The sequence below is a fragment of the Colias eurytheme genome, chromosome 13 (genome assembly GCF_061535395.1).
Source record: "Colias eurytheme isolate Ceu_HAF_F1 chromosome 13, ilColEury1 Martin Lab GWU primary, whole genome shotgun sequence".
NCBI lineage: Eukaryota > Metazoa > Arthropoda > Insecta > Lepidoptera > Pieridae > Colias > Colias eurytheme.
The window spans coordinates 9,262,130-9,289,939 of record NC_142992.1 but is presented as its reverse complement, the minus strand read 5'-3'; the positions used below and the strand labels follow the sequence as shown (position 1 = coordinate 9,289,939).

General features: G+C 32.1%; 2 protein-coding genes across 3 annotated transcripts; one reads left to right on the top strand and one right to left on the bottom strand.

Annotated features, from left to right (window-relative positions):
• On the bottom strand, positions 1–21,926 carry LOC149903610 (membrane-bound alkaline phosphatase-like). 2 transcript variants are annotated; one of them, XM_090108499.1, is made up of 8 exons: positions 21,859–21,926; positions 15,060–15,358; positions 9,406–9,598; positions 6,454–6,623; positions 2,683–2,853; positions 2,149–2,314; positions 1,289–1,609; positions 1–975 (listed from the first exon to the last, which is right to left on the bottom strand). In XM_090108499.1, exons 1-8 carry the CDS (start codon positions 21,914–21,916, stop codon positions 680–682), a joined length of 1,674 nt encoding a protein of 557 aa, XP_089964625.1. In that variant the 5' UTR covers positions 21,917–21,926; the 3' UTR covers positions 1–679. The 2 variants fall into 2 exon arrangements, with proteins under 2 accessions (XP_089964625.1, XP_089964626.1); XM_090108500.1 differs by lacking the exon at positions 21,859–21,926 and adding an exon at positions 18,933–19,012.
• Positions 21,927–24,531: 2,605 nt separating this feature from the next.
• LOC149903609 (uncharacterized) lies at positions 24,532–26,075 on the top strand. The gene is made up of 2 exons (XM_090108966.1): positions 24,532–24,935; positions 25,302–26,075. The coding sequence occupies exons 1-2, from the start codon at positions 24,767–24,769 to the stop codon at positions 26,072–26,074; spliced, it is 942 nt and encodes a 313-aa protein (XP_089965092.1). The 5' UTR covers positions 24,532–24,766; the 3' UTR covers position 26,075.
• Positions 26,076–27,810: the final 1,735 nt, after the last annotated feature.

The following is a 27,810-nucleotide window of genomic DNA, read 5'->3' as shown; positions in this document are numbered from 1 at the left end:
TAGTGCTTAAGTATTAGAAAAAATAAATACTTGTACTTACTGATAAAGATTGATATTTGATCAACAACTTACTTAATTACATCTAATATTCGTTTATTAATTATTTTAATACTTAGGTAAATTATGCACTTAGTGCAATGTTTTTTCTATATTATAACTTTGCTATACGTATTTGATGTACCTACTACAACAATTTAATATTTTACAAAGAAATGAATAGTCACAATTGTACATTGCATTTATTTTTATGAAGATTTTTAATTATAATTTATAGAAAAATTAGTACTCCTGAGAAAAATAATGGCAATTTACTGTTTAGTTTAATTTGCTCAGATTTTTTCTGTAGGAACATTGAAAATGTTTTGATGAAAACAGTGTATTTAATAGTTATGTTTTCAGTACCTATATCATAAATTAATGATTGGGATCACGTATTATCTAATTGCAATAATAGTCACCCATAAAACTACTTAAAATTACTTTGTGTCAATTGATAATAAATATGATTTAGGATTGAGATGCATAGCAAAAACAAAACAACAATTCATTTCAACAACTTGAGACGGCCTGTTTCTACAAAATGTCTAACTATATAAAATAATTGTAGCTATTGATAAATTCGTTTTCCTAACCTCTGCTTATTCACATTTAAGTAACTCTGCCGCCATTCCTAACCTATTTAATACCTAACACAGCCAGCTATCACAGCACAAGTTAACATAATATAATACTCTGGTTTGTGGGTTGTACCACTGGAGGTCCAGAACGTTCTATGCCTGGACTTCGGTTTGCAGTTCTCGTGTTTGTCGTCTGTAAGGCACATGGCGTAGGCCATGAGGTGCGGGACGACGGATTGTTCGTAGCTGGAAGTGAAGAGGTGCTGCCAGGGGCCGAGCGCGAATACCGCAACGTCCTCCCCACCGTGGGTTTCCGATTCGAGCGGAACGAGGCTGGGGTAGGAGTAGTCTAGTGCACCTGGAGAGATAACGTATTATAATGTAATGGGATTTTTGTTGATGTTTGTTACTTCAGAATATTTTATTTTTGTATTAAAGTATATTCTCGTATTGGTGCAGTAAATATTATGTGAAAATGAGCATGGAAGATCGTTAAATAAACAGACAAAAGTAAAAGTAATATATTTTATCATTTGAGTGTTTTTTTTAGGATTTTAAAAAGTAAGCTCACTTATAGCCATAGTAACTACAGGGAAATTGGTTAACCTATTTTAGAACCTTGTTTTTAGAAATTATTTTTATTTTATTAATTGAAACGCTCAGATACTTACGATTAGAGAACTCGCTATGCAAAGTGACGTCAACTCGTCCATTCTCATTGATCGAAGTGGCTTTGCCATTCGCATAACTAATAGTGGTGTACGGCTTTCCATCCTGACCACCTGCTGTATCCACTACACCGAGGATATCGTTACCCCTTGAAGGATACCCTGCTACTGTCATTGTATGAGCGTGATCAGAACTGACTACTATGAGAGTTTCCTGATCGTTGGTCATGTCTCGGGCCTTTTTGACAGCTTTGCTGTATTCCACTGTTTCATCTAAGGCAAGATGGGCATAGCTGTCGTGGTGGGCATGGTCTATTCTGCCACCTGAAATGGTTAACCATTCATTTATTAGTATGCATCTTAAGATATAAATGTTAATGGAATATGAGTATGAAGAGAAGTTTTCGGTATAGCACTTGATTTCAAATGAACACAAGAACAAGGACAGAAAGTAATGATACATTACATCAATCTGCAGTTTAGCATATTGGCTTGGGGAAAATGATAAAAGAAAAGATAACAAGCATTGGTAATGAATAAATTAAAGTGCTTCCTACTCCACAGTATTTGTAATTATATTTTTTACGTTAAACATAAGAAATACTAAGTACTTATTTCGACATAGATAACTGACTTGGCTGTGTTTGTGCATTATCAGTATTTCCTATTTTTTACAAAATGACTGAAGCAATATCTTTTCAAACAATGGCTTTGAAATACTACTGTGATGCGGAAAATAAATTCTTTGAAATAGTCGATAAGCCATTGTAAACTCTAAGAACGTGAAAATTGCCATCGTGCGAAGAATATTAAACATAGTTTTATATCCTATAAGTTATATTATCTGAATCATCAATACGGACCTTCAACAAAGAGGAAATATCCTTTCTCGCTTCTGCTCAACATTTTGATGGCCACTTCGACCATTTCCTCCAAGGTGGGTTGGTTGGAAGCCTTCAGGTGGTAATCCATGTGGTCATTCTGGAATAGACCTAGCAGATACTCTGGTAGGTCATCGGAATTGAACACCTGGAAAGAAAAAGATTTAAAATATTATCATACTTATCGTGTAAACTATTGTTCGACTACAGGACTCCCCAAACTAAATCGGTATCCCTAAGATCTGATAATTTTTATCCTTACCATACCGCAAATCCAATATTTCAAACCTTTTTTCGGTTTTTAGTTATTTTGGCATTTCTAACTCCACCAGTAGATGTACTTTTAGCTTTTTAACTATTTAAGTGAAGTATTTGCTTTCTAAATCAAGTAAATCTAAAGATCCTGATATCTCATCAAATTTTTCAATTCGTAAATGCAGTACTTATTTAACTAATCAACCAGTACGAAAACTATATATTATATATAGATATTATATATTATATTAATTATCTTACCTTCATAAGTTCATTCCTATCTGTAACATACTGATGGCTGGCATTCTTCTCCATCTTATCTACATGCCACATATCTGTAAGGTCGAGGCCATCGTTCCGCCTGCCTGTGTTGTTGGTTAGAGGTGATGTGATGTTTGGCAGAAATTCCCGCCGACCACCACCCAGTATTACCTGGAAATAAAGACAGATATTTAGAAAATACTTGCGTGATTGTATGTGCGATGTGTATGATGCTATGTGGCTTTACTAGGTTCACTATATTTTTTTTATTTTTAATTAAATAAACACTTATTGTTAAAATTTATTGTTCAATTATTCTGATATAAGTAAGTACATAACATTATAAATATAAATGAAAATTATTTTATTTTTACAAAAAGTATTGCAACAACATTTATCGATACAATATTGCGTTGCTGATGATAAATGAGTGATTAAAATTGCAGGTAGAAATATTAAATTAAATGTAATTAAAATTAAGATTTTTGAACGTTCACAAACAATTTACATTGATGATTGATATTATTGAGACATCTTTGTTCGCGATTTCTATACCCACTTGACATAAATTGAAAGCATGTACTTGTCATAAATACAATAACATTGTAGTAGGTACCTACAGTTTAAATGATGGTTGATGTCTTGTTACAAGTGCGCAGATATTAAAATATATGCAGCTGTTTTAATATTTATATAGATATTTCGCATTTAAAAAGAAATAAACTGAAACAATTGTTTCCAAAATAGTCTACTGTTCGAAGTATTTCTGACAGAATGAATGAAATCAATCAATATTATAACTATTTGGTTAATCAATATTATAAGAAGATAGACTGGTCTACAAATTCGCAAAAATAGAGTCACGATTAATATAGTTAATATATTTTATAACTATACTTATATAAGTTACAATAATATCTCAATTAAATATTTTATGCCTTCTGATAAAGATAAAAGAAAGATTCTTCTGATAAAAGAAATTTCAGTATAAGGGTGCATCCTTGGTGCTTCGGTTCGCACATTTGATATTTAAACATTTGGCCCTCATTCAAAAATACACACATTTAATTCAAATTATTCTACATGCAGTTTAAATATATTTAAACTGTTCATTTTAAAACGTTTACTATCAACGGCCTTGCTTGCATCAGGTAGTACTATCCCGATAATGTGCCGTGAAGTCGCGAACACCGTCACACCGTAAAGTATCCAATTTACATACTATTTAACTGATGTGTCATTGTTTAAAAGTTAGAAATTCGGAACTAATTGAAGATGACGTTGAGATAAATGTAATATTCATTGCTTATTGAATGCCGCTTTTCGCACGTTCGAAATAGCGTCATCGAAGCAAATGCGATACATTCAAATTCATAGCATGTAATATTTTGTAAAATAATTGTAAAGAATTAACAACTCCAAAAATATATAAATGGTCTCCTACGATTACTAATAACAGTAAAAGAGACACATCTAGTAAAATTAATTAAATCAATCTCCCAAAGATTAGGTACAGTCACGAGCAATAATATATGCCTAGGGGGCGATGTGCAAAAATATCTGTCACTAGAACTAATTCAATAATATCTGTCTGCCCGTATACAGCAAAAATATCTGACATTAGTAGGCAGCATAATAAAGTGGCATCAAAATTATATGACGAAAATGTAGAGCAAATAATTGTGACAACCTCTCGAAGCATAAATATGTGACGTCACCTAGGAGGCAATAATATCTGACACAATTTTATATTTCTGTATTGTAAAATATAATCTATTCCTCACAAAAAGCATAAATATGTGACACTAGCTTTCCGCCCGCGGCTTCGCCTGCGTTTTCACAGAAATACCGCATAGTTCCCGTTCACGGCATAAATATGTGACATCAACTAGGTGGCAATAATATCTGACACAATTTCATATTTCTGTATTTTGCATCGATTCCTCACAAAAAGCATAAATATGTGACATCAACTAGGAAGCAATAATATCTGACACAATTTCATATTTCTGTATTTTGCATCGATTCCTCACACAAAGCATAAATATGTGACACCAACTAGGTGGCAATAATATCTGACACAATTTCATATTTCTTTATTTTGCATCGATTCCTCACAAAAAGCATATAAATATGTGACATCAACTAGGAAGCAATAATATCTGACACAATTTCATATATTTCTGTATTTTGCTTCGATTCCTCACACAAAGCATAAATATGTGACACCAACTAGGTGGCAATAATATCTGACATCAACTAGGAAGCAATAATATCTGACACAATTTTATTTTCAATTTAATTAATATTGAATTAATATAAAATAAATAAATTTTATTTTAACTACGTTGTTTTAAAACATGATTACCATATTAATTAATATGTGCCGTCGTTGTATACTACATATTGTATGTCTAGATATTATATCCTACTAGCTTAACACCCGCGGCTTCGCCCGCGTTTTCAAAGAAAAACACGCATAGTTTCCGTTCCTGTGGGATTTCCAGGATAAAAGCTCTCATAAGCGTTAATCCAAGTTACCTTCTATGTGTGTGCCAAATTCCATTGTTTTGTCTTTTATTTGTGTGAAAGAGTAACAAACATCCTTACATGATACGAACTTTCGCATTTATAATATTAGAAGGATATCATATCATGACAAAATTAAAGTATTCATATACTTACATGAATACCCACTTGGGTAGATCTATTTTATTTGAAGGTTCAGTGTAACCTTCGTGTATTATTTAGAAATTGTTTTGTTATATTTGACGTTAGCGGCGTTTGACACGATTGCTCCGTTATTCATTTTCATTTACCTATAATATTGCTATTATTTTATTGAGTATCGAAAATTATGGCAAGTTATCATATTATCGTAATTTCATTTAAATAAAAAATATTATACATATTTACAAAATATAATGTGTCTTTTGTTCATATTCTTACCCCAGCAAAATACAAAACACTAATTCAATAAAAAAACGTTTGGCCTTTTTAAAATCCTATCCTATCTTATCCTACTAGTCCTACTATAATCCTACTTCCTATCCTACTAATCTAGTATTATAAATGCGAAAGTTTGTGAAGATGTGTATGTGTGTGTTTGTTACTCTTTCACGCAAATACTACTGAACCGATAACAATGAAATTTAGCAGACATATAAAGGGTAACTTGGGTTAACACATAGGATAGGTTTTATCCCAAAATTCCCACGGGAACGGGAACTATGCGGTATTTCTGTGAAAACGCAGGCGAAGCCGCGGGCGGAAAGCTAGTGTCACATATTTATGCTTTTTGTGAAGAATCAATTATATTTTACAATACAGAAATATAAAATTGTGTCAGATATTATTGCCTCCTAGGTGCCGTCACATATTTATGCTTCGAGAGGTTGTCACAATTATTTGCTCTACATTTTCGTCATATAATTTTGATGCCACTTTATTATGCTGCCTACTAATGTCAGATATTTTTGCTGTATACGGGCAGACAGATATTATTGAACCCGTTCTTATGACAGATATTTTTGCTAATCTGCAAATGGTAATATATTTATGCTTCTGACTGTACATCAACATCATTAATTTCATCATTCCCTTAATTTCAATAAGAGTGCAACGCTATTTGCAGATACATTAATTCTGCAAATATGGACGGTGTATGTATTGGACGAAATATGGACGGAAAATGGACGGTGTTGGTCGCTTAAGATCAAGTGACCCATCAGATCAGTTGACCACTAGGACAGAACAAAATCTACCTCTTACCTTGAACTGCCGTCCAGGGTTGTTCATAACCAGTTGATAGGCGATATCCCGGCAGCCCAGGGACAGGCAATCATCAGGCACATCAGCATCCGACTCCCAGTTTCTCTCAGAGCTATGTGCGTACATCCCCGCGGGAGAGGCGTGGGTCACACGCGTTGTTGTTACTAATCCTGTAAAAGATATTACAATTTCGTTATAGGAAGTAATTAGTTTAAACGTTAAACTAGCCTGGCTTTATTATTATTTTGTAAATTAATTTCGATGTTCCGCTCGTGGTAGATAATATATTATAGCAGCACAAAGGAATCATGTTTGTACGTTAAATAATTCTGGAAATCGTTGATCAGGATTAGTGGGTCATATAATATTATAAACAACAAACATAAGCTATAACCACAGTATTACCATTATTTCCTACAGTAGTGCGACGAATGTACTTGTGCAGAGAAACGGAGGGGAACTGGCGGGGGTCGGGCGACGCGGGCCGCGTAAAGCAAACACGCTTAGTTTGCTTTACCTAGCGCGAAAGGATGACGCAGTCGTATTTTTTGTGTAATAATTTTATTATACATAGGTACTTACATATTCTATTATGGCGCGCACAAACTGTTCGGTTTACGGATGTAAATCTACATTGAAATCCCAGAAGGAAACAATATTTCAGAAAGATTGTATTAATCGTATCTGTTGAATTAAAATCAAAGCTATGTATATTATGTTGTCCTCATTATTTTCTAATCAGATTGTACATCCCAATGCGAATGCATTACTTAGTTAAATGTTATAATATACAATTAAGAACATCCAAAAATAAAGTGTCCACGTAAATAATATTTAGCAGTGCAATATATCTGTAATTATATATTTATGAACAAATAATTACATCTGTTAATAATCGCAATTATTTTGAATGTACATATGAATAAAGATTTCATCATAATATTAATAATCACAATTGTTTTATTTCCCACTAGCGGTCCGCCCCGGCTTCGCCCGTGGTACATGTTTACGTTTTCTCTACATAAGAACCATCCTCGTTCTTCAAGGAATATAATAAAAAAAGAATTATCGAAATCGGTTCAGCCGTTCTCGAGTTATGCGCTTACCAACACATTTTGCGATTCATTTTTATATATAAGATTTGTTGCAACCCTAGCGTATTTTCGTGTGGCAGCGTAATAACCTACGCTGGCGGCGGCATCGCGCGACATCAAAGGCGATTCCTACTGTAGGAAATAATATTGTAATACAGTGCTATAACTTTTTATGATTAGTACCTATAGATAGCTATATCTATTAGGTATATTTATGAAGGCGGGTCTATACTCTAAATGATCATTTCTTGCAGATCCCTTTCCTTTGTTTAAATAATACTGAAATTAGTTTGAACTGTTTCTAGAACATTTTTAAAGATTGTTCTTTGAGTTGAGATCTTTGTTTCACAATTAATTATTTACGTCAATAACTCAATAGAGTTATAATTTATTCAATGGTGATTTATTTGTAAAATTTTATTGCTTTTCCTCCATTTTCGTATTTAATGTTTCATTGTTATTTTTATTAAATCATAATTAATGATTTAAATGTATTGCAGGTGTTAAGACGTCACTATTCTCTTATAATAAGAGTTTAGGAATAATTTATTATTGTAAAATCTATACTAATATTATAAAGCTGAAGAGTTTGTTTGTTTGTTTGTTTGAACGCGCTAATCTCGGGAACTACTGGTCCGATTTGAAAAATTATTTCGGTGTTAGATAGCTCATTCATCGAGGAAGGCTATAGGCTATATACCATCACGCTACGACCAACAGGTGAGGAGCCACGGGGGTGAAACCGCGCGGAGCGGCTAGTCTATAATATAATATTATAAAGTTTGTGAAATAGCCCATTCATCGAGGAAGGCTATTATAGTCTATATATATATCATCACGCTAAGACCTACAGGAGCGGAGCCATGCGGGTGAAACCGCGGAGCGCAGCTAGTCTATATTATTGTTTTACGTAAATTAACAATAAAATTAGCGAAAATAATATTATATAGGTTTTATTGTTTAAAAATTGATAATTTTACTTAAAGACATGGACTAATAGAATCTAATAGTCTATGCTTAAAGATAAGCCTAAACCTTGGCTTCATTTTTCATCAAATATTACAAAGTTAAGATAATTTTTTATCATTAAAAGTTTTGTAATTTGAATTCCATTTCAAGGGTATGTTTGTACAAATAAACACTCCTTTCAAATAATGATAAGGGTTTGGAATTAATGTATATTTTAAGAATTTATATTACAACATAAATTTCAATTATTTGTAGATAGGTAATTTAAACCCTATTTTGCAGATGATTTTGTAATTTACATAAACCTTGAAAATTTAAATGTTTTCATCTACTAGTTATCTAAGTACCATATTATAGATAAAAATATGTCTATTAAAGGTAATTAAATAATAAAGTAAGGCACATCTAGGTGCACTTAAATATAATATTTTCCTTTAATTTGAAGTAATTATAGTTGTAAGTTTTCAAATGGACACATAACTAGGAGGAAAATGCAGTCTTGTTTACACTAATTTTATAGTGTTTATTTTATGTGGTCATTTTAATATTCTTACTATAGCTATATAGGGCTACTGAGGTACATAGGGGCATTCACAAGAATTTCTATCTATTCCATGATTACAGGTTTAAAATTAAAATTCAGACCATTTATGAATTTTTAAAAGTACAGTACACACTTACTTAGATACTTGGGTTGGGATCTGGACTTTACAGTTAAGGAAAAGAAGATGAAGAAAAAGATAAATTCATAGAAAGTGATTTAAACTAAATCAAATACTCAAAAATCTCGTCCTTCACTTCTAAGCAAAATTGTGTGCATTTAATAGACTATCATTCACCTTTGCCGGTTCAAAAGCATTCTTTAAAAAGTATAAAAGTTTCGACTCACCAACATCCAGACCATTCGCCAATGCCCATTGGCCAATAGATGGCGCCCAATTGGCCTTATGCAGTTGTGAGTAACATGACCCCCTTGTAACATTGCCATCCAGACCAATCACACCATACTTCGTCTTCACACCAGTGAGGTAGGACGTGGCAGTGCACGCGGAATCGGGGACTTGAGCGTCTATGCAGTACGTCTGGGAATAAGAAGGAAATGTATTTAGTACGGTTAAATTATGCTTCATATTATGGTGTCTAAAATGCAGAAGACATTGTTGACATTGTAGTTGAAACAAAAACGTTGTTGGATCAAAAAGTACCCTCATTTCTTTTTTCATTAAGACAATGTTAATAGGTAGATCTTTAAAGTAGTTAGGTAGGTATTATACGTTAGACAAGGAAAGGAATGCATCATAAGGGCCGGCGCCCACTGCCGGCACGGCACGGCATGGCACGGCAGAGCATCCCGCGGCGTGCAATGGCATCCCGCGGCATGCCGTGGCATCCTGCTAAAAGCCCCACTAATGCTGCATAAGTTTCAACCTTATTTCAACTAGCTAGCAATCATAATTCCTCGACCCCAAAGCAAGACACGTCATACCGCCGCATCCTGCGGCGTGCCGCGTCATGCTGCAGCATCCTGCGATACGTCGCAGCATCGTGGCATCGAAATAAAGTAACTTGAATTCTAAACTGATTGAAATAAGATTCAAAATAACTTCATTAGTAATAAAATCCTCTGCCCTGCCATGCCACGCCGTGCCGGCAGTGGGCGCCGGCCCTAACGGTGTGATGATTAGACCTATAATTACATAAATCATTAACTATTTGTAATTAAATCCGTTATCATCTCAAAATTAAACAACACACTAAATTGTCTAAAAAAAAAGAAATAAACAACGCAATACATATTATATATTTGCATATATTTGCTTTTATTTCACACATTTGCTCTGTGAATAAAAGTCCATCAACATGTTTGAGCAAACACATTTTTTGACATCTTGACAAGTCCAGATAAATAACGTCATGAGATGTCACTGTCACCTTGACAAGACCATTGTTTTATATTTCCTATTTAGCTTCCTTCCTTTGATTGTTCTCTTACTATTGATAAGGTAATTCCAAATGACTTGGTTTACGTGTTAATGTTGTGTCACGTTTTAATAAAGTATTTAAGGAAATTACTCTTGTAAAATTTTATGTTTGTTTTGAATTTAGTTACTGAATGTAGTAAATTAAATGCCTGCCTTAAAAATAATTCCCTAATACCTAGCTTACAAATTAAAGCCAACAAATATAATTGTAAAAAAATATAACGAATTGAGAACCTCTTCCTTTTTTGAAGTCGGTTTTTAAACTATATTTTTATATGAAACTGCTTAAAAAATCACATTAATCACCGATCATCGGAGGTTATCTATGTAATCTTTATGTGTTAAAAATATCGATACACTGATGCAAAGCCAGACCAACACTAGTTTCTGAATGACTATATTATGACGTCATCAGTCGCCAAAATGGCTCCTTTCACGCAATGGTACAAAATCGGAAGACAGTACGTGCGACCTCCTGCGCGTACGTTCCCTTGAACGTGACACCGGTCAACGCATTTTACCAACTAATGACAAGTCACGCTTGGCTTCTTCTGTACTAATGTTATAGTATTACTTATGACAGATTTACGAGCACTAATGGTTAGTACTGGTACTAGTAGCGAATAATTGACTATACATTCAGTTGTGAAAATGCATGAAAATCTTCGTAACAAACGTTTCCGGATTCCAACTGATTTATTCATTACATGAACTTTGAATTGGAAAAGATTTAAATGAATAGAAGAAGGAGTTAATAAGTCACTCTATGTAAGGCTTCACAAAACATGTCTTCAATTTGTTCAGTTAGGTCAGTAAATTTTATTCAATCCGGAAGCAAACACGGTCATCGACCTTATAATAAACACATAGATAACGTCAACAAATTGAATTTTAATAAGATACAGTGTGTATACTCTGAATGTTTATAATGTCAGCATCTTAAAAATAATATTGAAGTTAAACTTTGATACTCCCAATAATAAGTGAAAGCATTTTTTTTTAATATTGGTTTCTGTTTGAAAGTCGATTCCGTTCATTCAATTCAAAAATTCTCCTTTATTATTTCAGAATTAATAATTTTCAATTTTCATATGGTTCAATGAAATATAGGTCGTTAAAAATAAAAATACATTTTGTTTACAAATAGAAAACAATACTTCACCTTCCATTCGATTTTTCTTTGTGTCGTTTCCGGACAAAACAGGATAAATATGAAATTTTCCTTAAAACATAGGTAACATATTATAATTTACACTCTCACGGTCGTGTTTATTCGACATGGCATAGTAACAATTAATTACAATTACTTTATTATTTAGCTGTATTAACTTTATCAGTACACAAATTACCATTTATTATAATTATTTTTGCGGTGTCATTTTTAGTATAAAACATTCATTTTTTTTTTAATATTTTTGCGTGATAAAGTTATTACACTTTTCACACATCACACGTTACGGTTGCCAATCTTTATCATGATTCTTTGACGACGCGGTTGGCGCAGTGGTAAAGTAACTGCCTACTGAGCCGACGGTCCCGGGTTCGATCCCCGGTCAGAGCAAATATTTGTGTGATGAACTCAATTATTTGTTCTTGGGTCTGGGTGTTATTATCTATATATGTATTTATTAAATATTATATTTATCGTCGCCTAGTACCCACAACACAAGCCTTAATTGAGCTTACTGTGGGAATAGGTCGATTTGTGTAGTAATGTCCTATATTTATTTATTTATTTATTAATGATTTTCAGTCGATTTGAAAATGCGAATAAAACCTGTAAAGTATATTTAATACCGGTAGGTGTGTAAGGGTGTCCGAGCGTAGTAATTGTACGTTGTCTTACGTTTTCCGGGTCAACTAGTTCTGTTTATATTTTTTACTTATTTGAAATTGTAGCAATAAATCACCAAAAAAAGAACCGTTGCGTATTGTACTACATTGTTCAGGTGTAATCGTATTACAAGTCATTGACATAATATTATAATGATAGTGAAACTTTGTGAAGAAATCTGCCGAAAAGAAGTATCTACAGTCGTCCACAAAATGAAAAGTGCGTCGGATTTATTTGTATTGGGTACCTAGTAGTCACATTTTCTAAGAGCTAATAGAATTTTCAAGGAATAAACAATCGCAGCGCAAAAATAATTTTACTTCTACTTTCTAGATTTACTTTTATACATATTATAACCTTTATTTAACCTCAGACGTGTTCATAAAACGTCTAACCTTGATCTGATCCAATCAGTATAAAACGGTACCATTAAATTAATTATTTTATAATATAAGCTTTAGCATTCGACTGTACAATAACAGATTGGTACCGCTTCAATGAGCAAAGAGATCAGTTTTATTGTGAGCAATTGTGCAGTTTTTGTCAACTCTTCCCGGATATTGTAACTTGTAAGGCACGACAAAACTTCAATTACTTTAAGCCCATTTTTTTTGGCACTTTATCGCTGCTTAAACAATGATTAATAAATGGGAATTAGTAGTTGTATTTATAAATTTACTAGCTGTCCCGGCAAAAGTTGTTCTGCGTTACTCTAAGGAAAAATAGGTGTTGGCCGATTCTTAGATCTACCATTAGGCACACCGAATTTCATGAGAATCGGTTCAGAAGTTTAAATTTAATATTCGGTTAGAAGTCAGAAGAAATGTTTCGAAGTATGGTAACTAATATTGTGACACGAGAATTTCATATAAACTTACTATAGAGAATAATAATATGATAAATAAAATGAATTATGTATTAGACATTTAACGTAAAATATTTCATTCAATTATTGATAAGTATATTTTAATTACTACTATATAATTGCATTAACACTTGTAGTGGTTACGTTATATATACGAATACAAATGGAATATTAAAAAAAATATATAATTAATCATATTGCAAGCAATAGAGTCTTTTTTTAATAAGTATTTTTTATGAATATTATAATATGATAAAGACATACTCAATAGATATTTTTATATTGAAATATTATATTTTATTTGAAATATGTTCAATATTAAGACTTAATGTATCTACCTATATAATATTAATAGGAATTCTAGGAATTGATTATGTACAAATACAATCAGATAGCGCAAATAAGCATAGACAATATTCAATATTTCGCGCAATACTTTGTAATACAAAACATCTAATGGATGATAAAAAAATTACTATCTACGTAAAAAATATATAGATCCCAAGCGGTTTTGGCATTTTTGTCGCCCAATAAGTGCACGGTGTTTAAAAATTTTGTTTTGTTTACTTTTTCCAAAACAATCCATATTTTTAGAATAAAAAACCAATTGCACATAAATTCGAATGCTTAATGAAATTTCACTTGCAAAATTTTAGTGCTTTAGCATTTAAGAGATCTTATGTAACAACCGGTTAGAACTTTTCGTTTAAAAATAGTCCAAATTGAATCTGCATTAATTTTATGCAACGTGTTGCAATTCTTAAATATGTCTTGTAAGATTAATATCTCGATTTCGTTTAGTCATTGTTTAGTATTCTGTATTAGAACATTATAATTACCTGTGATAGAATTTTAATTGACATCAAAATAATCTATGTATAATGTGCATAGACATTATGTAACATTTTTGTTTTATTTTAGATGGTTAAATATAAAGGAACCTATCTAATGAATAAATATTAAATATTTCAAAAAATCGACTAGGCACTCAATTCTTAGCTCGAAACAATTCCGTATTTCCAATCACGATGTTAAAATTTAATAATGAAATTAAACATTACCCCAAATTAAAAACCAAGACATGTTACTGACCATGTTAAATTTTGAGAAATGCATTTTTTTCCTCAATTGACAACGTGAAGGTACTAACAATTATAACACAAATAAAGACAGGGTAAAATGTCGACTGTGGGACTTACCCGACATAATAGTGTTCTTAATAGTAGTGGTAGGGACATAGGGACAGAAAAAGCGACTTTGTTTTATACTACCTATGTACCTAGTGATGATGGATATAAAATTCATATTAAATAATACCATATGAAAATAGATTGCTTTATATCGAATACTAGATTTCCGCCCGTGGCTTCGCCCGCGTTTTCAAAGGAAAACCCGCATAGTTCCCGTTCCCGTGGGATTTCCGGGATAAAACCTATCCTATGTGTTAATCCAAGTTACCTTCTATATGTGTGCTAAATTTCATTGTAATCGGTTCAGTAGTTTTTACGTGAAAGAGTAACAAACATCCATACATCCATACATCCATACATCCTTACATCCATACATCCATACATCCATACATCCTTACAAACTTTCGCCTTTATAATAGTATTAAGATTATTTATTACAACAATAATGAATAACAACAACTGCCTATTAATATAACAGTAAAAATATGACGTAGTTTGGTTTAAGTAGGTATCCATTTAATTAGTCAAAAAATTAATTAATATAAAGTTTGTTCTCTTAGTTATGTCTTTTGTTTGTTTTTATAAACAAAATTTAACACACATACTGACACATATACACACACATGTAGTATCTACCTACAATTACTATCTATTTTACAAAATATCACTCACCCTAGCCAATCCAGTAACCGGGAACTTCTCAAAGTCCAGAACGTTTTCCTCCCCCAAATTCCTCTCCAGCTGTCCACCGAACGTTCTAGCAGCCATGATCGTCGCTACCGACATTCCATCGCCAATAAACAGAATGCCATTTTTAGCTTTATTCGTATTAATTTTCTCCTGGAGCTTTGACTTGAGAGTCTCCGCAGCAGTCTTCTTCCAATAGGAACCGTGTTTCTCGTCAGCTGGGATGTAGGATGGATTCATGACGGTGTCTAGAATCTTCTTTGATTTCGGTGTTGGTACATTTTCTGTAAAAGATGGTTAGGGTTAGATACGTGTTTTAATATAGATTACATGAAATAATGCCCATGTTTATGAAACGCAACTTATGAGAGGTACCTAATATCAATGTTATGTATATTATTTTATGTTTTAAACTTACAGAGTAATTAACGTTAGTAACTTCTATGTGTTATATATTACTAGATTTCCGCCCGCGGCTTCGCCCGCGTTTTCAAAGGAAAACCCGCATAGTTCCCGTTTCCGTGAGATTTCCGGGATAAAACCTATCCTATGTGTTAATCCAAGTTACCCTCTATATGTGTGCTAAATTTCATTGTAATCGGTTCAGTAGTTTTTACGTGAAAGAGTAACAAACATCCATACATCCATACTTACAAACTTTCGCCTTTATAATAGTATTAAGATTAAGATATAGGTTCTAGTGTTTAAAACATTAGTACAATGACAGGTATTTTAGATAAAAATAATGTACTGTACGAGTACATACTAACCTAATAGTTCTAATTCGTTATTCTTCTTTCGTTATCTTATTTTTTATTTGAAAAGTAAATTAATATTTTAAATAATCAATATACTTACTTTATTAGTTTTTGTTAAATGCATTGCAGTACTTTATGCTTTAAACGTGCAAGTTACATCGTAAATTTAATAATATTATAGCGATAATTCATAGCGATTTACTAGAAAATCGATTTATAAAGAAATCCTTTTTCTTGAAACGTGTACATTATGCTAATGTTTTAATAATATTATGAAATAGTCATGTAAGAGTGTGCCATTTAAAATATTGCAGATTTCTCATAAAATATAGATTTTATCTAAGTAATACCACATAACGATGAATTTGACAGGTAGATAATAATCTTATTATTGTATCTTTTTTAAAAGTGTGCGATGTTGCAATCATAAAATCTCGCTTCTAATGTTCTTGTAATCATAAAACATAGTTCTTTTTGTTGTTTTGTTCGATTTATAATATTTTAAATGTCATTTAAAAATATCACGCATGCATTTGGATGAAGATTATATATATTTTTTAGTAATAACTTAGAAATAATATGAAGAAAACCGATGAAGATAACCGATGGCTGAATACATACCTACAAGATAACTTATGGATAACTTGCATTTGGACAAAGTATAGTAACTTAAAAATATACTATCTTGTAAGTAATAAAAATTGTTTCACAATGTATGTCTATGTAATTAAATAACAACCAATTATCAACAGTTTTTCTACAGATCGTCACGTTCGGTTTAAACCAAGATTTAATCACGTTTACCAGCCTTTTATCTTTTAAGGTATTACTTACTAAAGAAAATGAGATTTCGTATATTCGGTTACAATTCGACTAAAATACCTTTGAAACTTAATATTGCAAGACATTGCAGCCCATCAGAAGCATAATAAGTGGTAAATAATGCATATAAATAAATTAAAATTTATAATATTAGATTGAAATTTCTAAATTAATATGTCTGAATTACAAAATATACTCTACTAAAAATATGAAAGATTCGTAAACAATCCATAAATTATATAAATATAAAATATTATGTAAGTAATGCTCCCGTTTTAAAATCACCTTAAAAAATAAGGAAATATGGGGCAAGTAGGTATATTTTACATTTAAGCTCATACTTCTTCAAAATTTCTATCATCGATATCTATCTAATAACTGTAATAAGACACGTGTTACATTAACATTATTCATATAAAGTATAAGTGATTTTTCCATACAATAAAGTAACAGGTATTATCCAGTTATACAAGGAACAGGTTTAAAAGCACGTGATTTCTTGCAATTGCACATGTACTGTCACTGTCCAAATGTAATAAGGCCCACTCTTTAATATTATTTAATATACTCTTTAATATTTATTATTTATCTAGTAAAGTTCAGAAAATTTTTGTTAATAATAATTAAATAATTAAACATGCTTGTAAGCAGGATAAAAGCTTTTTGCACTTTCATTAAAAATAGGATATCAAAATCGGATCTGTCGAAAATTCTAAGATAACCAACCAGGTACCCAATGCTTTTTAGATAGGTAGTTATTACTAACTGTTTTATTGTATTATATTATTTTACCACCGAGTAAGTAATTGAGAAAGCTAAAGGATTCGCATTAGAAATTTAAATTTAACAATATAATGTATCTTCAGACTTCATTAAAAGTCTACAAAAATGTGGATAAAACTGAAAAGTTTCAATGAACTTCTATAAATTCACGTGTTATCCAGTTTCATCCACACTTCATTCCAGACATCCTAATTAGAGGCGAATTATCTACGAGAATAAACAATCCTAGATTTTATAATTTGATCTTATAATTTTGTAGCTAAATTTTAGAGGTACCATAATGTGTGAATGTTCTGTATTTATTGTGTTATTTATTTTTAATACGCTTGCTAATTGCTTGGATATTTATTCATTCAAATGTCACCTGCATTTTGTATTTATATAAAGGGCTCTTGAGCAATAATAATTAATAACGAAAAGGAACAAAAAGTGGGATGTCTTCATATTTCTGCGTAATCTGTGCTTATTTTAGCAACGGTAAAAGAAGAAGCTTCTCAATTCCTACTTCCTAACGCTTTATGATGTAGGTATTTAAGAAAATATATATTTAAGAAAATTGTTTGTTATGATATTTTTCCAATCTTTTTTTTATTTTTGATTGGGAAAGTAGGTTCCTAGTATAATAATTAATAGTAATGGTGTTTTAATGACACAACGATACGTTAACTAATTAACAAATCGACATCAATCGAAAGTTGCTATAAATTTATATTCTTACCTCGGTTTCGTTAATTGAAATAAATAATAGCTTTTTACACACGTCATTATTACTTTTTCAATTACATTTTGATCAAGCAATTATTTATTAAATAACAAAAAATAGAAAAATAGATAAATAATCATATTTTTTATAATAATTAATCGTTATTGACGGATCGCTTAAGACATTTCCATAAATTAAAATATTATGAATAAATTAGAAGTTGTGAAATGCTTCCTCAAACGCGGAGTAGTTATAAAATTGAAATTCAGAATGTTAAAGTAAGTTAAATTATAAATTATGTTTTTTGGCTTCTGAAGAATATTAATTTGACATGAACGTAAATAATTTAATATTTGGGTCAATTTCCATTAAGTAGGTAATTGTTTTTGAACTATCGTTTCTACCTACATTTATTATAACTAGGTAAACGAAATACCTACATACGATATTTTATTTCATAAATGTCAATAATTATTGGTAGGTAACATATTAATTCAAGCAAAATGCTTACAAATTTCCGTCTCTAAAATAAAAAAAAAAATTCCGTTGACATTTTTAACGCAAAACTCAATTCAGTTAGGAGGTACTTAAACATAAAACCACATAAGTGAAATAATTTTTCGTCATTAAAAATATTTTGAAAAATGAATCCGTTGATATTTTCAAATGCAAAAAACGAACTGTCTCGAATTAATAAAATCACACAAAGCACTAAAAACTAATATATTACTAGAGTAAACACTAAAAACTATTGTATTACTATTTATATGTATTATATTATTAAAAACGAACCTGAATTAACAGCGTAAATTAAAAACAAAACTTGCAACACAAAAATTCGCGCCATCGCGTATCGTGCGCGCGCCGACGGCCGTGCTTACCAACTGCTTCATCAGATACCGCGGGTTAGTTTTTACAAAGTTTTGAATGCAATTAAACTGATAGGTTCATCTTGACACTTGTAATGAAGTTTGTTTGAATTCATTTTAAAATAAAAGTATTGGTAAATAAATCTGAATAGTTTATTTGAACGCGCTAATCTCAGGAATTACCTACTGGTCCGATTTGAAAAATTATTTCGGTGTAAGATAGCCCATTTATCGAGGAAGGCTATATAATATCATCACGCTAAGACCAACAGGAGCGAAGCCCTTTAGTTTCTGTGATCTTTAGTTATTCTTTTTAGTTAGAGCGAAGCACTGCGGGTAAAACCGCGGGGCATAGCTAGTTATAATATAAAACTGTAAAATCCATTTAGTTCGATAATTAAACCCGAAACCGATTTTTTATATAACAATAATGTCAAACAATAAATATGTTTATCCTTTCATAATATTTTAACTTAGTCGTCCATTTATGTACATAATAATTCAATAAAGAATATTTTATTGAAGTGAAACTTCTTTATCGGGGTTGGAAAAAAATTTAGTGTAACATTTTTTCGTTACGCGCCATCTTGTTTTTATCCCTTACACGCGTGATTGACGTATTTCTGTAAAGTTGCATATATAGTAAATTATTTTTTGAAAAATAAGTTCATAAAGGAGTTTCACTTCTTACGTGTGTACACTAGTACACGCACAATTTTAAGCTATTGCATAGCTTCTATCGCGGGCCTTGAGCGCGGGAACCGAATCCAGAAATTCCGTAACGAAAAAACCTCACGCTCCCCACTCCGACGGGCACGGAGGCTTGAAGGCATAGCATGCAATAGCTTTACCGCGGCAGTCCCCGAGTGCCACACGTCTTTTTTTTATTTATTCATTTAACTGTGAAGTTGAACGCTCGCACGGTAAATTATTGAAAGTAGACAGATAAGAACAGCACGTGCTGAGAGATCGGTTCCTTATCTCCAATGTTGTAATTGAATACAATACGTTTATAGAGCGATTATGATGGTTTATCTTTTTAATATTTATTAATAGATCATCTGTTAAGTTAAAAGTACCAAATTATTATAAATATGATTATGATGGTAATAGTTTTTTAAATAGACGCAAATTGCAGTCCCATTAAGCTAATTTAATTTTTAATCAACAACACCGTGAAACAATAAAAGCATGTTATAAAATATAAGCCTTGTTTTGTGTATTAGAAGTAAAAATAATTTGAAAATAGGAGTCTATTTACTTATCATGAATTTTGTGGTTTTAAGCAAGTGTATTATGATGGTACATTCACACTTTACAAGGCATCAAGAAATTTGCAATAGATTATACAGGCGATTATAAATGGGTCTTCCACAAAGAACAGTAAGCAGTGTGGATAATAAATTCTGTGTGTCCAAAAATCAAAAGTTTTTGTACAGATGTCGATGAACTTTGAAACGAACGCCCGAAGCATGTAATTACATTTGCAATGCAGTTTAACAACTTAAAAAGTGTATTATTCCTTTGAATTCCCGAAAACATTTATTGTTTATTTTATGTGAAACTAATTGGCATTACATATAAGTAGATATTTAATGTTATAGAGCTATTTATCTTTGATTAAATAATACATCAAATAATGTTTCAATAACGTAATTTTCCAAATTTTAAGATCAAGGTCTATATACACAGTTTGGCACATATCAAACGCGAATTGGTGATAATTGATTGATCGAACATTTTATAATGTATTCTTGCACATTTTTATCCAGATAATAAGAATAAATAGAATGCTGTGTAGTGGCATTCCACACATATAATGATTATTTGCTCGGCGCAATCTGCACGCGAGAAGCACGTGGTCTGATGTAATATTATAATCCATATGGATTACAAATTAAAGACAACGGATTTTAACCTAACTAATGTTATAAAAGTAACTCTGTCTGTCTGTTTCTTCTTCACGTCTCAAACACTGAACTTGTTTGGATGAAATTAGGTAGGAGATAGCTTGTATCCTAGAAATCCCACGGGATCACAACCTATGCGGCTTTTTCTTAGACTACGCGAGCGAAGCCGAGTTGAAAAACTAGTTTATTATATATTCAAATTAAAATATAATCTATTTATATAGTAATGCATGAAATGTAATCCAGGGTAATTATTTATATTATTTAAATTTATGAAGCTCTTTCTTTTTAGCGTTGCTTACTTTGTTATTAAAATGATTAGTACCATTAATATAGGTACCTATTTAAGTGTTGATTTGTAATGATGTAATTTAGTTGATATTAGAGTGGTGATAATATTGTTTTGTCTGTTATATTTAGATAATATTATGTGTACTTATAATTTTCATTTCTTTTTTAATCGCTTAAATTACATTATTTGTTTTAAATATGTAAAAAATAAATATGTAGAATAAGCATTGTTACTGATGTAGAGTTTGTGTGAAAAATAATATTGGGTCTAATTCATTATTTAAAGATATTAAAAAACAGGTATTTGTCGGAAAATAATTATCATTCTATTAGCCTATGCACTTCCTGCGTTTATAGTTTATTCTGATCAATTACCTAATATCGGATAACTTCGACTTCCTAATTTATCCAAAACCATGAAATCAAATCAAAATCATACCCGGTCCCAATATTCAAATTAACTACCCCTTAACAAAAGATAATGATACTAATTTATTAGTGAGGTCTCACAATGTAAACACGGAACTTATCTATTTTTAAACTCCCTCCTACATTTTCAAATAAACGTCTGATTTTTAGCAATAAATGCACTATTGCATATATTTTTCCCAAAAATGTCTCAAGGGTGTGTGTATAAAATGCACTCACCGTACAACCCTTGCACAGGAATAATTGAATAAATAAAGAAAAGCCACAACAATGACATGTTGTATGGGGGCGTGGTCCACGACTGTGCGTTATCTTACGCAGCTTCGTTTTATATTTAAGATTATTATAAACAGGATGATAATTGTTTTAATTTGTCTACTGACTTCAAACACAAACATTTATTTAACCAATACTAGCTTTCCGCCAGCGGCTTCGCGTGCTTAAAAAAATAAAAAATATACCGGCCAAATTGCCGAATAACCTCCTCCTTTTTTTGAAGTCGGTTAAAAATTATACAACTAAAACCATCAAAATCTGATCTTAGCATACAGGGACAGATTGCGGAAAGCGAGCTTTCTTTTGTACTAGGTACATATATAAAAATGTAGTCAAGTCTTCTTGAAGCATTATTGAATCGTCGTTTCATAGCATACCATTTACCACCAGTTCAGAAAGTATGTTCTACAGAGAAGAGGCGGCAAGAAATATTTAACTTCAAAATATATCCGTCTTGCCCGGATCAAAAACAAGAAAATACCGTAGGCTATTACCTATTCACACAGAAGGTAACACTTTACCTGAATCCACTTTATTAATTGAAATTGCAATTAAAATCTCAACTAATTACGATATATAGATTACCAAAGACCACAAGGGTCAATAAAATATAAAGGAGCACCCTGTATAAATGTACCACGCCCAAACACCGTGGGACAATGCTCTGGATAAGCACTGACGCAAATTCTTATCTATAATATGGGTTTATCGAATTTATGAAAAATAATTACAGTTTAAACCTTTCTTAAATACCGTCTGAGTATCATTACTTGAGAAAACATTAATCTCTATCGTAAATACAAATAAACTACTTATTACCGCAATAGTATCGTAGAACTATAATAAAAAAACAAGGAAGTCGATATCTCTTCCTGAAGTATGCTAGGTAGGTACTTCAGTGATAATTAATAAGATATTTAATGCAACCGGTATCGGTGTTGCAGATTTATCAGCGCTTTTAATTGTAAATAATGACGTATTCTGTGATAAGGGTCAGGAGAATCTCCCTTATATTTCTGAAGAGGCAGTCCAGGCAAAAATCAAATAAAGGTTAGTATTTGGTTAGTAAATCTTGCACTTACTATCATGCAACCTTTTTCTTTCATTAAAATATTATTATGGAAAAATATGTATTAGGTTTAAAATAGTTCTGCAACTGACGTAGAATCTTACCTAAATATCTGTTTTTTCCATGGAAAAATAATGTTAATTTTTTATATTCTATTCATTACATTAATATTTAATAAAAAAAAATAATGTAAGTGAGAAAATTTTATGTTGAAATAAAGCGTTTTTTTTATTTATTTGCATAAAATTGTATGAATTAATGTCTCGTTCTTATCAACCACGGTTTCATCACCTTATGGTTTGTTTGAAGTTGAAGTTATTTTTTGTTTCCGCTTATTTTGGATACGTCGTTATCATTTCTTAGTTATAAAGTTAACAATTTACTTCTCATTTTGCCTTATCTTCGATCTATCTTATAAACAATATATTTACATATTATATAAAAATGAATCTCTATTTCCCTTGGTCACGGCATCACGCGTGAACGGGTGGACCGATTTCTGTAATGATTATTTTTTTATAATATTCCTTGAAGTACGAGGATGGTTCTTATGGAAAGGAAACGTAAACATATACCACGGGTGAAGCCGGGGCAGACCGCTAGTAAACAATAAAATTATTTTATTGATTCCTCATAAATAATCCATTTCGCATTTCATATATTCCGAACCTTGGCCATGAGCTAAAAAGAGAAAATATTCCAACTCCAATTGGAAGCTATTTTATTTCTTGGCCGTGCTATTGTGTGGGCGCCATTCATGCTAAGAAGGATGTGTGTAATTTACGATACTTCAGTATTGTGATTGTATTGCATACTGCAAGGAAATACGTGATACGATACCGAAAATAAGACTTGGTGACGTAGCGTAATATCGTGTTGTTAACGCGAGTAACTGAGGACAAGGGGACCATGTCTTAAAGGAGTGCTAATTCTTGTGTGGGTAGTGATGGCGCTAGACGACCTTGTGTTTCTTGTTCCACATCGGAAGTAATATTGCTTTAAGACATCATGGTAACCCTCAAGGATCATTAGAAGATTAGGGGACGCTACAAACTAACCGTTTAAGAGATAGGTATCATTAGTTATACTCTCTCCTTGTCTGAGACGGTTTTTACTATGGTAGTCTACGGTTTCATGCTAGTAGCCATCACAATGTATCCAAGCTAAAAAAAAAAAACAAAAACACGACAATATCCGGAACGCAACTGTCAAACTTCATTACGTTTTTTTGTGCGCAAGCCATCACAGTAAAATTTTGTTTATTTTTATAAAAATGAAAATTTCATTTAAAAACAAGTGTATTAATTACTAATACTAAGTTTTAATATCATGTTCCACTGTAAATTGAATAAATCAAGTGCTACAAGCTTATAAATGCAAAGGAAATCTTACAATGACGAGTGCATTAAAGGTACATAAATGGATTGAATTCTTACTAACGTTCAAGGGGTAAGTGATACATAGCATAAAAGTTTTTTGGTAGTCAAACGAAGATATTAACGTCGTTTTACCATAGAATATCATTAAATATCGCGTATGTACCGGTTTAGAGGTTATGTTTATGTTATGTTTATGCATTGCAACCTGTTTGTACATGTCAACATGACATGAGTGTTTTTCTGAACGAAAAAGCGGGTTTTTTGTTAGGTTCGTTATATTCGTACACTAGTCATTTCCGTTTCCTGAAAAAACTTTCTCATTGTACCTACGGATCGCGCGTGTTTTATCTCTCTTGTGTTTGCGTTGCAAAAATCACTGTCTTAAAATAATTGTGAAGTGAAAATGGGGAAAAGAAAAAGATCAGATTCCTATTCCCAAGAAGATTTGTGGAAGAAATTAAAAAAACTGGAAAGAAAATTGAAGAAATGTGAAGGCAGAACTGATAGAGATAGAGAGTCAAGTCCAGGGACTCCTCCTCCTCCTCCTGTTGAATGCACTGAAGACTTGACAGGTAATATTGTTAACCCAAATCTTACCTACTTCAAACGACTGGATAACTGTGGTAGATTTAGTACCTATTAAACTAGTGTACAGGCCCAATACTAATTTTTGACTTAGCGCTACCACTAGCAGGTAGACAATGTCAGTTATATATTATATACATTTCAGCGCTATCACCTAGCGGATAGACAGTGTCAGATATATACATTTCAGCGCTATCACTTAGCGGATAGACATTTTATTCTTACTTTCTAGTGCTATCACTTGTGGATAGACAGTTACAACCACAGCCTGACAGAAATGTTTGTTCCCTAAATAAATAAAATCATATAGTAGTATGAGAAATGAATAACATTTTGTTTTATATTATTTACAGTCGAAGATATCCCAGAGGAGCTTCTGTTAGCCCTGGGCAAGGAAGGTGAGAAGGAAAACATTGTTGGTGGGGAGATACAGCAGCAGCTGACAGAACGATGGACAAACATCATTCATCAGGGACTTGGAAAAGAAGCCAGAGAAAATTTAACAAAGAAATACCCCTCACCAATAAATTTTATGGCAGCTGTACCGCCTGTCTTGAATGAAGAGATAGCAGCGGCTATGAATGAAGCCAGTAAGAAGCGAGACAAACGAATAGTTTTCCGTCAGGCGTTAATAGGTAAAATGATGGTCGCATTAGGTAAGGCACTTACCTGTGTCCTTAAGGGTAATATAAATACCAAAGAAATTGTAGAACAACTGAATGACTCCGCAAAACTAGCCGCAGAAGTTCTCCACCAAGACTCCGAATCGAGAAAATTTTTTGCTCTTGCGGGAACAAGTCCAGTTATAAAGGAAGCAGTCAAAAAGGTAAAAACAGACGAATACCTTTTTGGTAAAAACTGTGGGGAACTTATTAAAGCGGCCCAGAGCATTCAAAAAACAGGCTCCCAAATTAAAAGACCTATAAGACAGGAAAACTGGAAGAGCCCGCTGCAACACCATTCTCAACCCCGCAGCGGGCAAGCACATCATCAACCTCGCAGCGTGCCAGCCAAGCAAATTCAGACTCCCCAGCAAGCCCAGGGCCAGAGGCCTCTACAACAGCGGAAGAGACCTCAAGCCCAGCGCCCCAGTCGACAACCCCAAAACAAATATCGCAGATACTAGAGGTACATGCCGGTAAATTGAAATTTTTTTCTCATAACTGGTTAAAAATTACTAATGACCCGGTAATCTTACAATGGGTTCAGGGATACAATATCCCATTTAATTTTATCCCTCCAGAGCATACAGGACCCCATCAGTCTTGGTCTAACAAAGAAAAAGAAATTATTGAATGGGAAATTGAAAAATTAATAAATTTGGGTGCTGTATCTCAATGTGAATATATAGTGGGCCAGTTTATATCACCAATATTTGTAATTCCAAAACCAAATGGTACATTCAGGTTTATATTGAATTTAAAAGAATTAAATCAATACATTGATACATGTCATTTCAAATTAGAAGACATGAGAACAGCATGTAAATTAATTACTCAAGACTGGTATATGGCAAAATTAGATTTGAAAGATGCATACTTTAGTGTGGCTATTTCAAATGAATCAAAAAAGTTTTTGAGGTTTAAATTTGACAATAAGTTGTATGAATTTAACTGCTTACCTTTTGGTTTATGCACAGCCCCTTTTGTATTCACAAAACTTATGAAACCAATATGTACCTACCTTAGAAATAAAAATATTGTCCTGACATCTTACTTAGACGATATAATATATTTTAACTCATCAAAAGAACAATGTAGGAAGGATATAGAGATTTCGTGCACTTTGTTTCAAGATCTAGGTTTTATTATTAACCTTGAAAAGAGTATTTTCACACCTAAAAAGACTTGTACTTACCTGGGCCTAATTATAGATTCAAGATCAATGTCCTTATCAGTACCTCTAGAAAAACAATTATCTATAATAGAAAAAGTTAATTATTTCAAGAAAATTAAGTCTTGTAAAATAAGGGAATTTTCTCAACTGCTAGGAAAATTAACTTCAGTTTGTCCAGCTATACCTTATTCATGGGTATATACAAAACTTCTAGAAAGGGAGAGATATCTTGCTTTAATTAAAAAGGATAACAATTATGATGAAAAAATGGAATTATCAAAAATAGTTACTTCCGAATTAGAATGGTGGACAAAGAACATAGATAGGTCTAACCCGATTCAAAATTATAATTTTTCTCTAGAAATTCAGACAGATGCCTCAACCACTGGCTGGGGAGCAGCTTGTGGTATAGAGCGAGCTTCAGGTTCATGGTCTTCCACTGAGAGGCAAAACCATATCAATTTCTTAGAAATTAAGGCAGCTTATCTAGGACTTCAATCTTTTACAAAAGACCTAAGTCATTGTGAAATCTTACTCAGAGTGGATAACACAACAGCAGTAGCATATATTAACAAAATGGGTGGTGTTCAATTTCCTCATTTAAATGAAATGGCTAGGATTTTTTGGCAATATTGCGAGAGAAAAAATATCTGGGTGTATGCGTCATACATAAATTCAAAAGATAATTTTGAAGCTGACTTTGAATCAAGGAAAATAAACATAGAATGGGAACTTTCAAATACTGCCTATGATGAAATTGTACAACAATTTGGCTGCCCAGAAATTGATTTATTTGCCTCTAGAATCAATAACAAATGTAAGAAGTTTATCTCATGGAAACAAGATCCTGAAGCGTTTGCTGTAGATGCATTTACTGTTAAATGGAGTAAATATTTTTTTTATGCATTTCCTCCTTTCTCATTAGTTTTAAAATGCATTAGAAAAATACAATGTGATAAAGCAGAAGGTATCTTGGTATTTCCTTTATGGAAATCCCAAGCCTGGTTTCCCACATTACAGACTCTT

What these genes read in the sequence shown, in the direction of transcription:
- LOC149903610 (XM_090108499.1), bottom strand. Translation starts at nt 21,916, where the DNA reads ATGTCATTGTTGTGGCTTTTCTTTATTTATTCAATTATTCCTGTGCAA. An exon ending in GGCGAATGGTCTGGATGTTG is followed by an intron (nt 6,624 to 9,405) that starts GTGAGTCGAAAC and finishes TATCTTTTACAG; the next exon opens with GATTAGTAACAACAACGCGT. An exon ending in ATATTTCCTCTTTGTTGAAG is followed by an intron (nt 1,610 to 2,148) that starts GTCCGTATTGAT and finishes TAACCATTTCAG; the next exon opens with GTGGCAGAATAGACCATGCC.
- LOC149903609 (XM_090108966.1), top strand. Translation starts at nt 24,767, where the DNA reads ATGGGGAAAAGAAAAAGATCAGATTCCTATTCCCAAGAAGATTTGTGG. An exon ending in ATGCACTGAAGACTTGACAG is followed by an intron (nt 24,936 to 25,301) that starts GTAATATTGTTA and finishes TATTATTTACAG; the next exon opens with TCGAAGATATCCCAGAGGAG.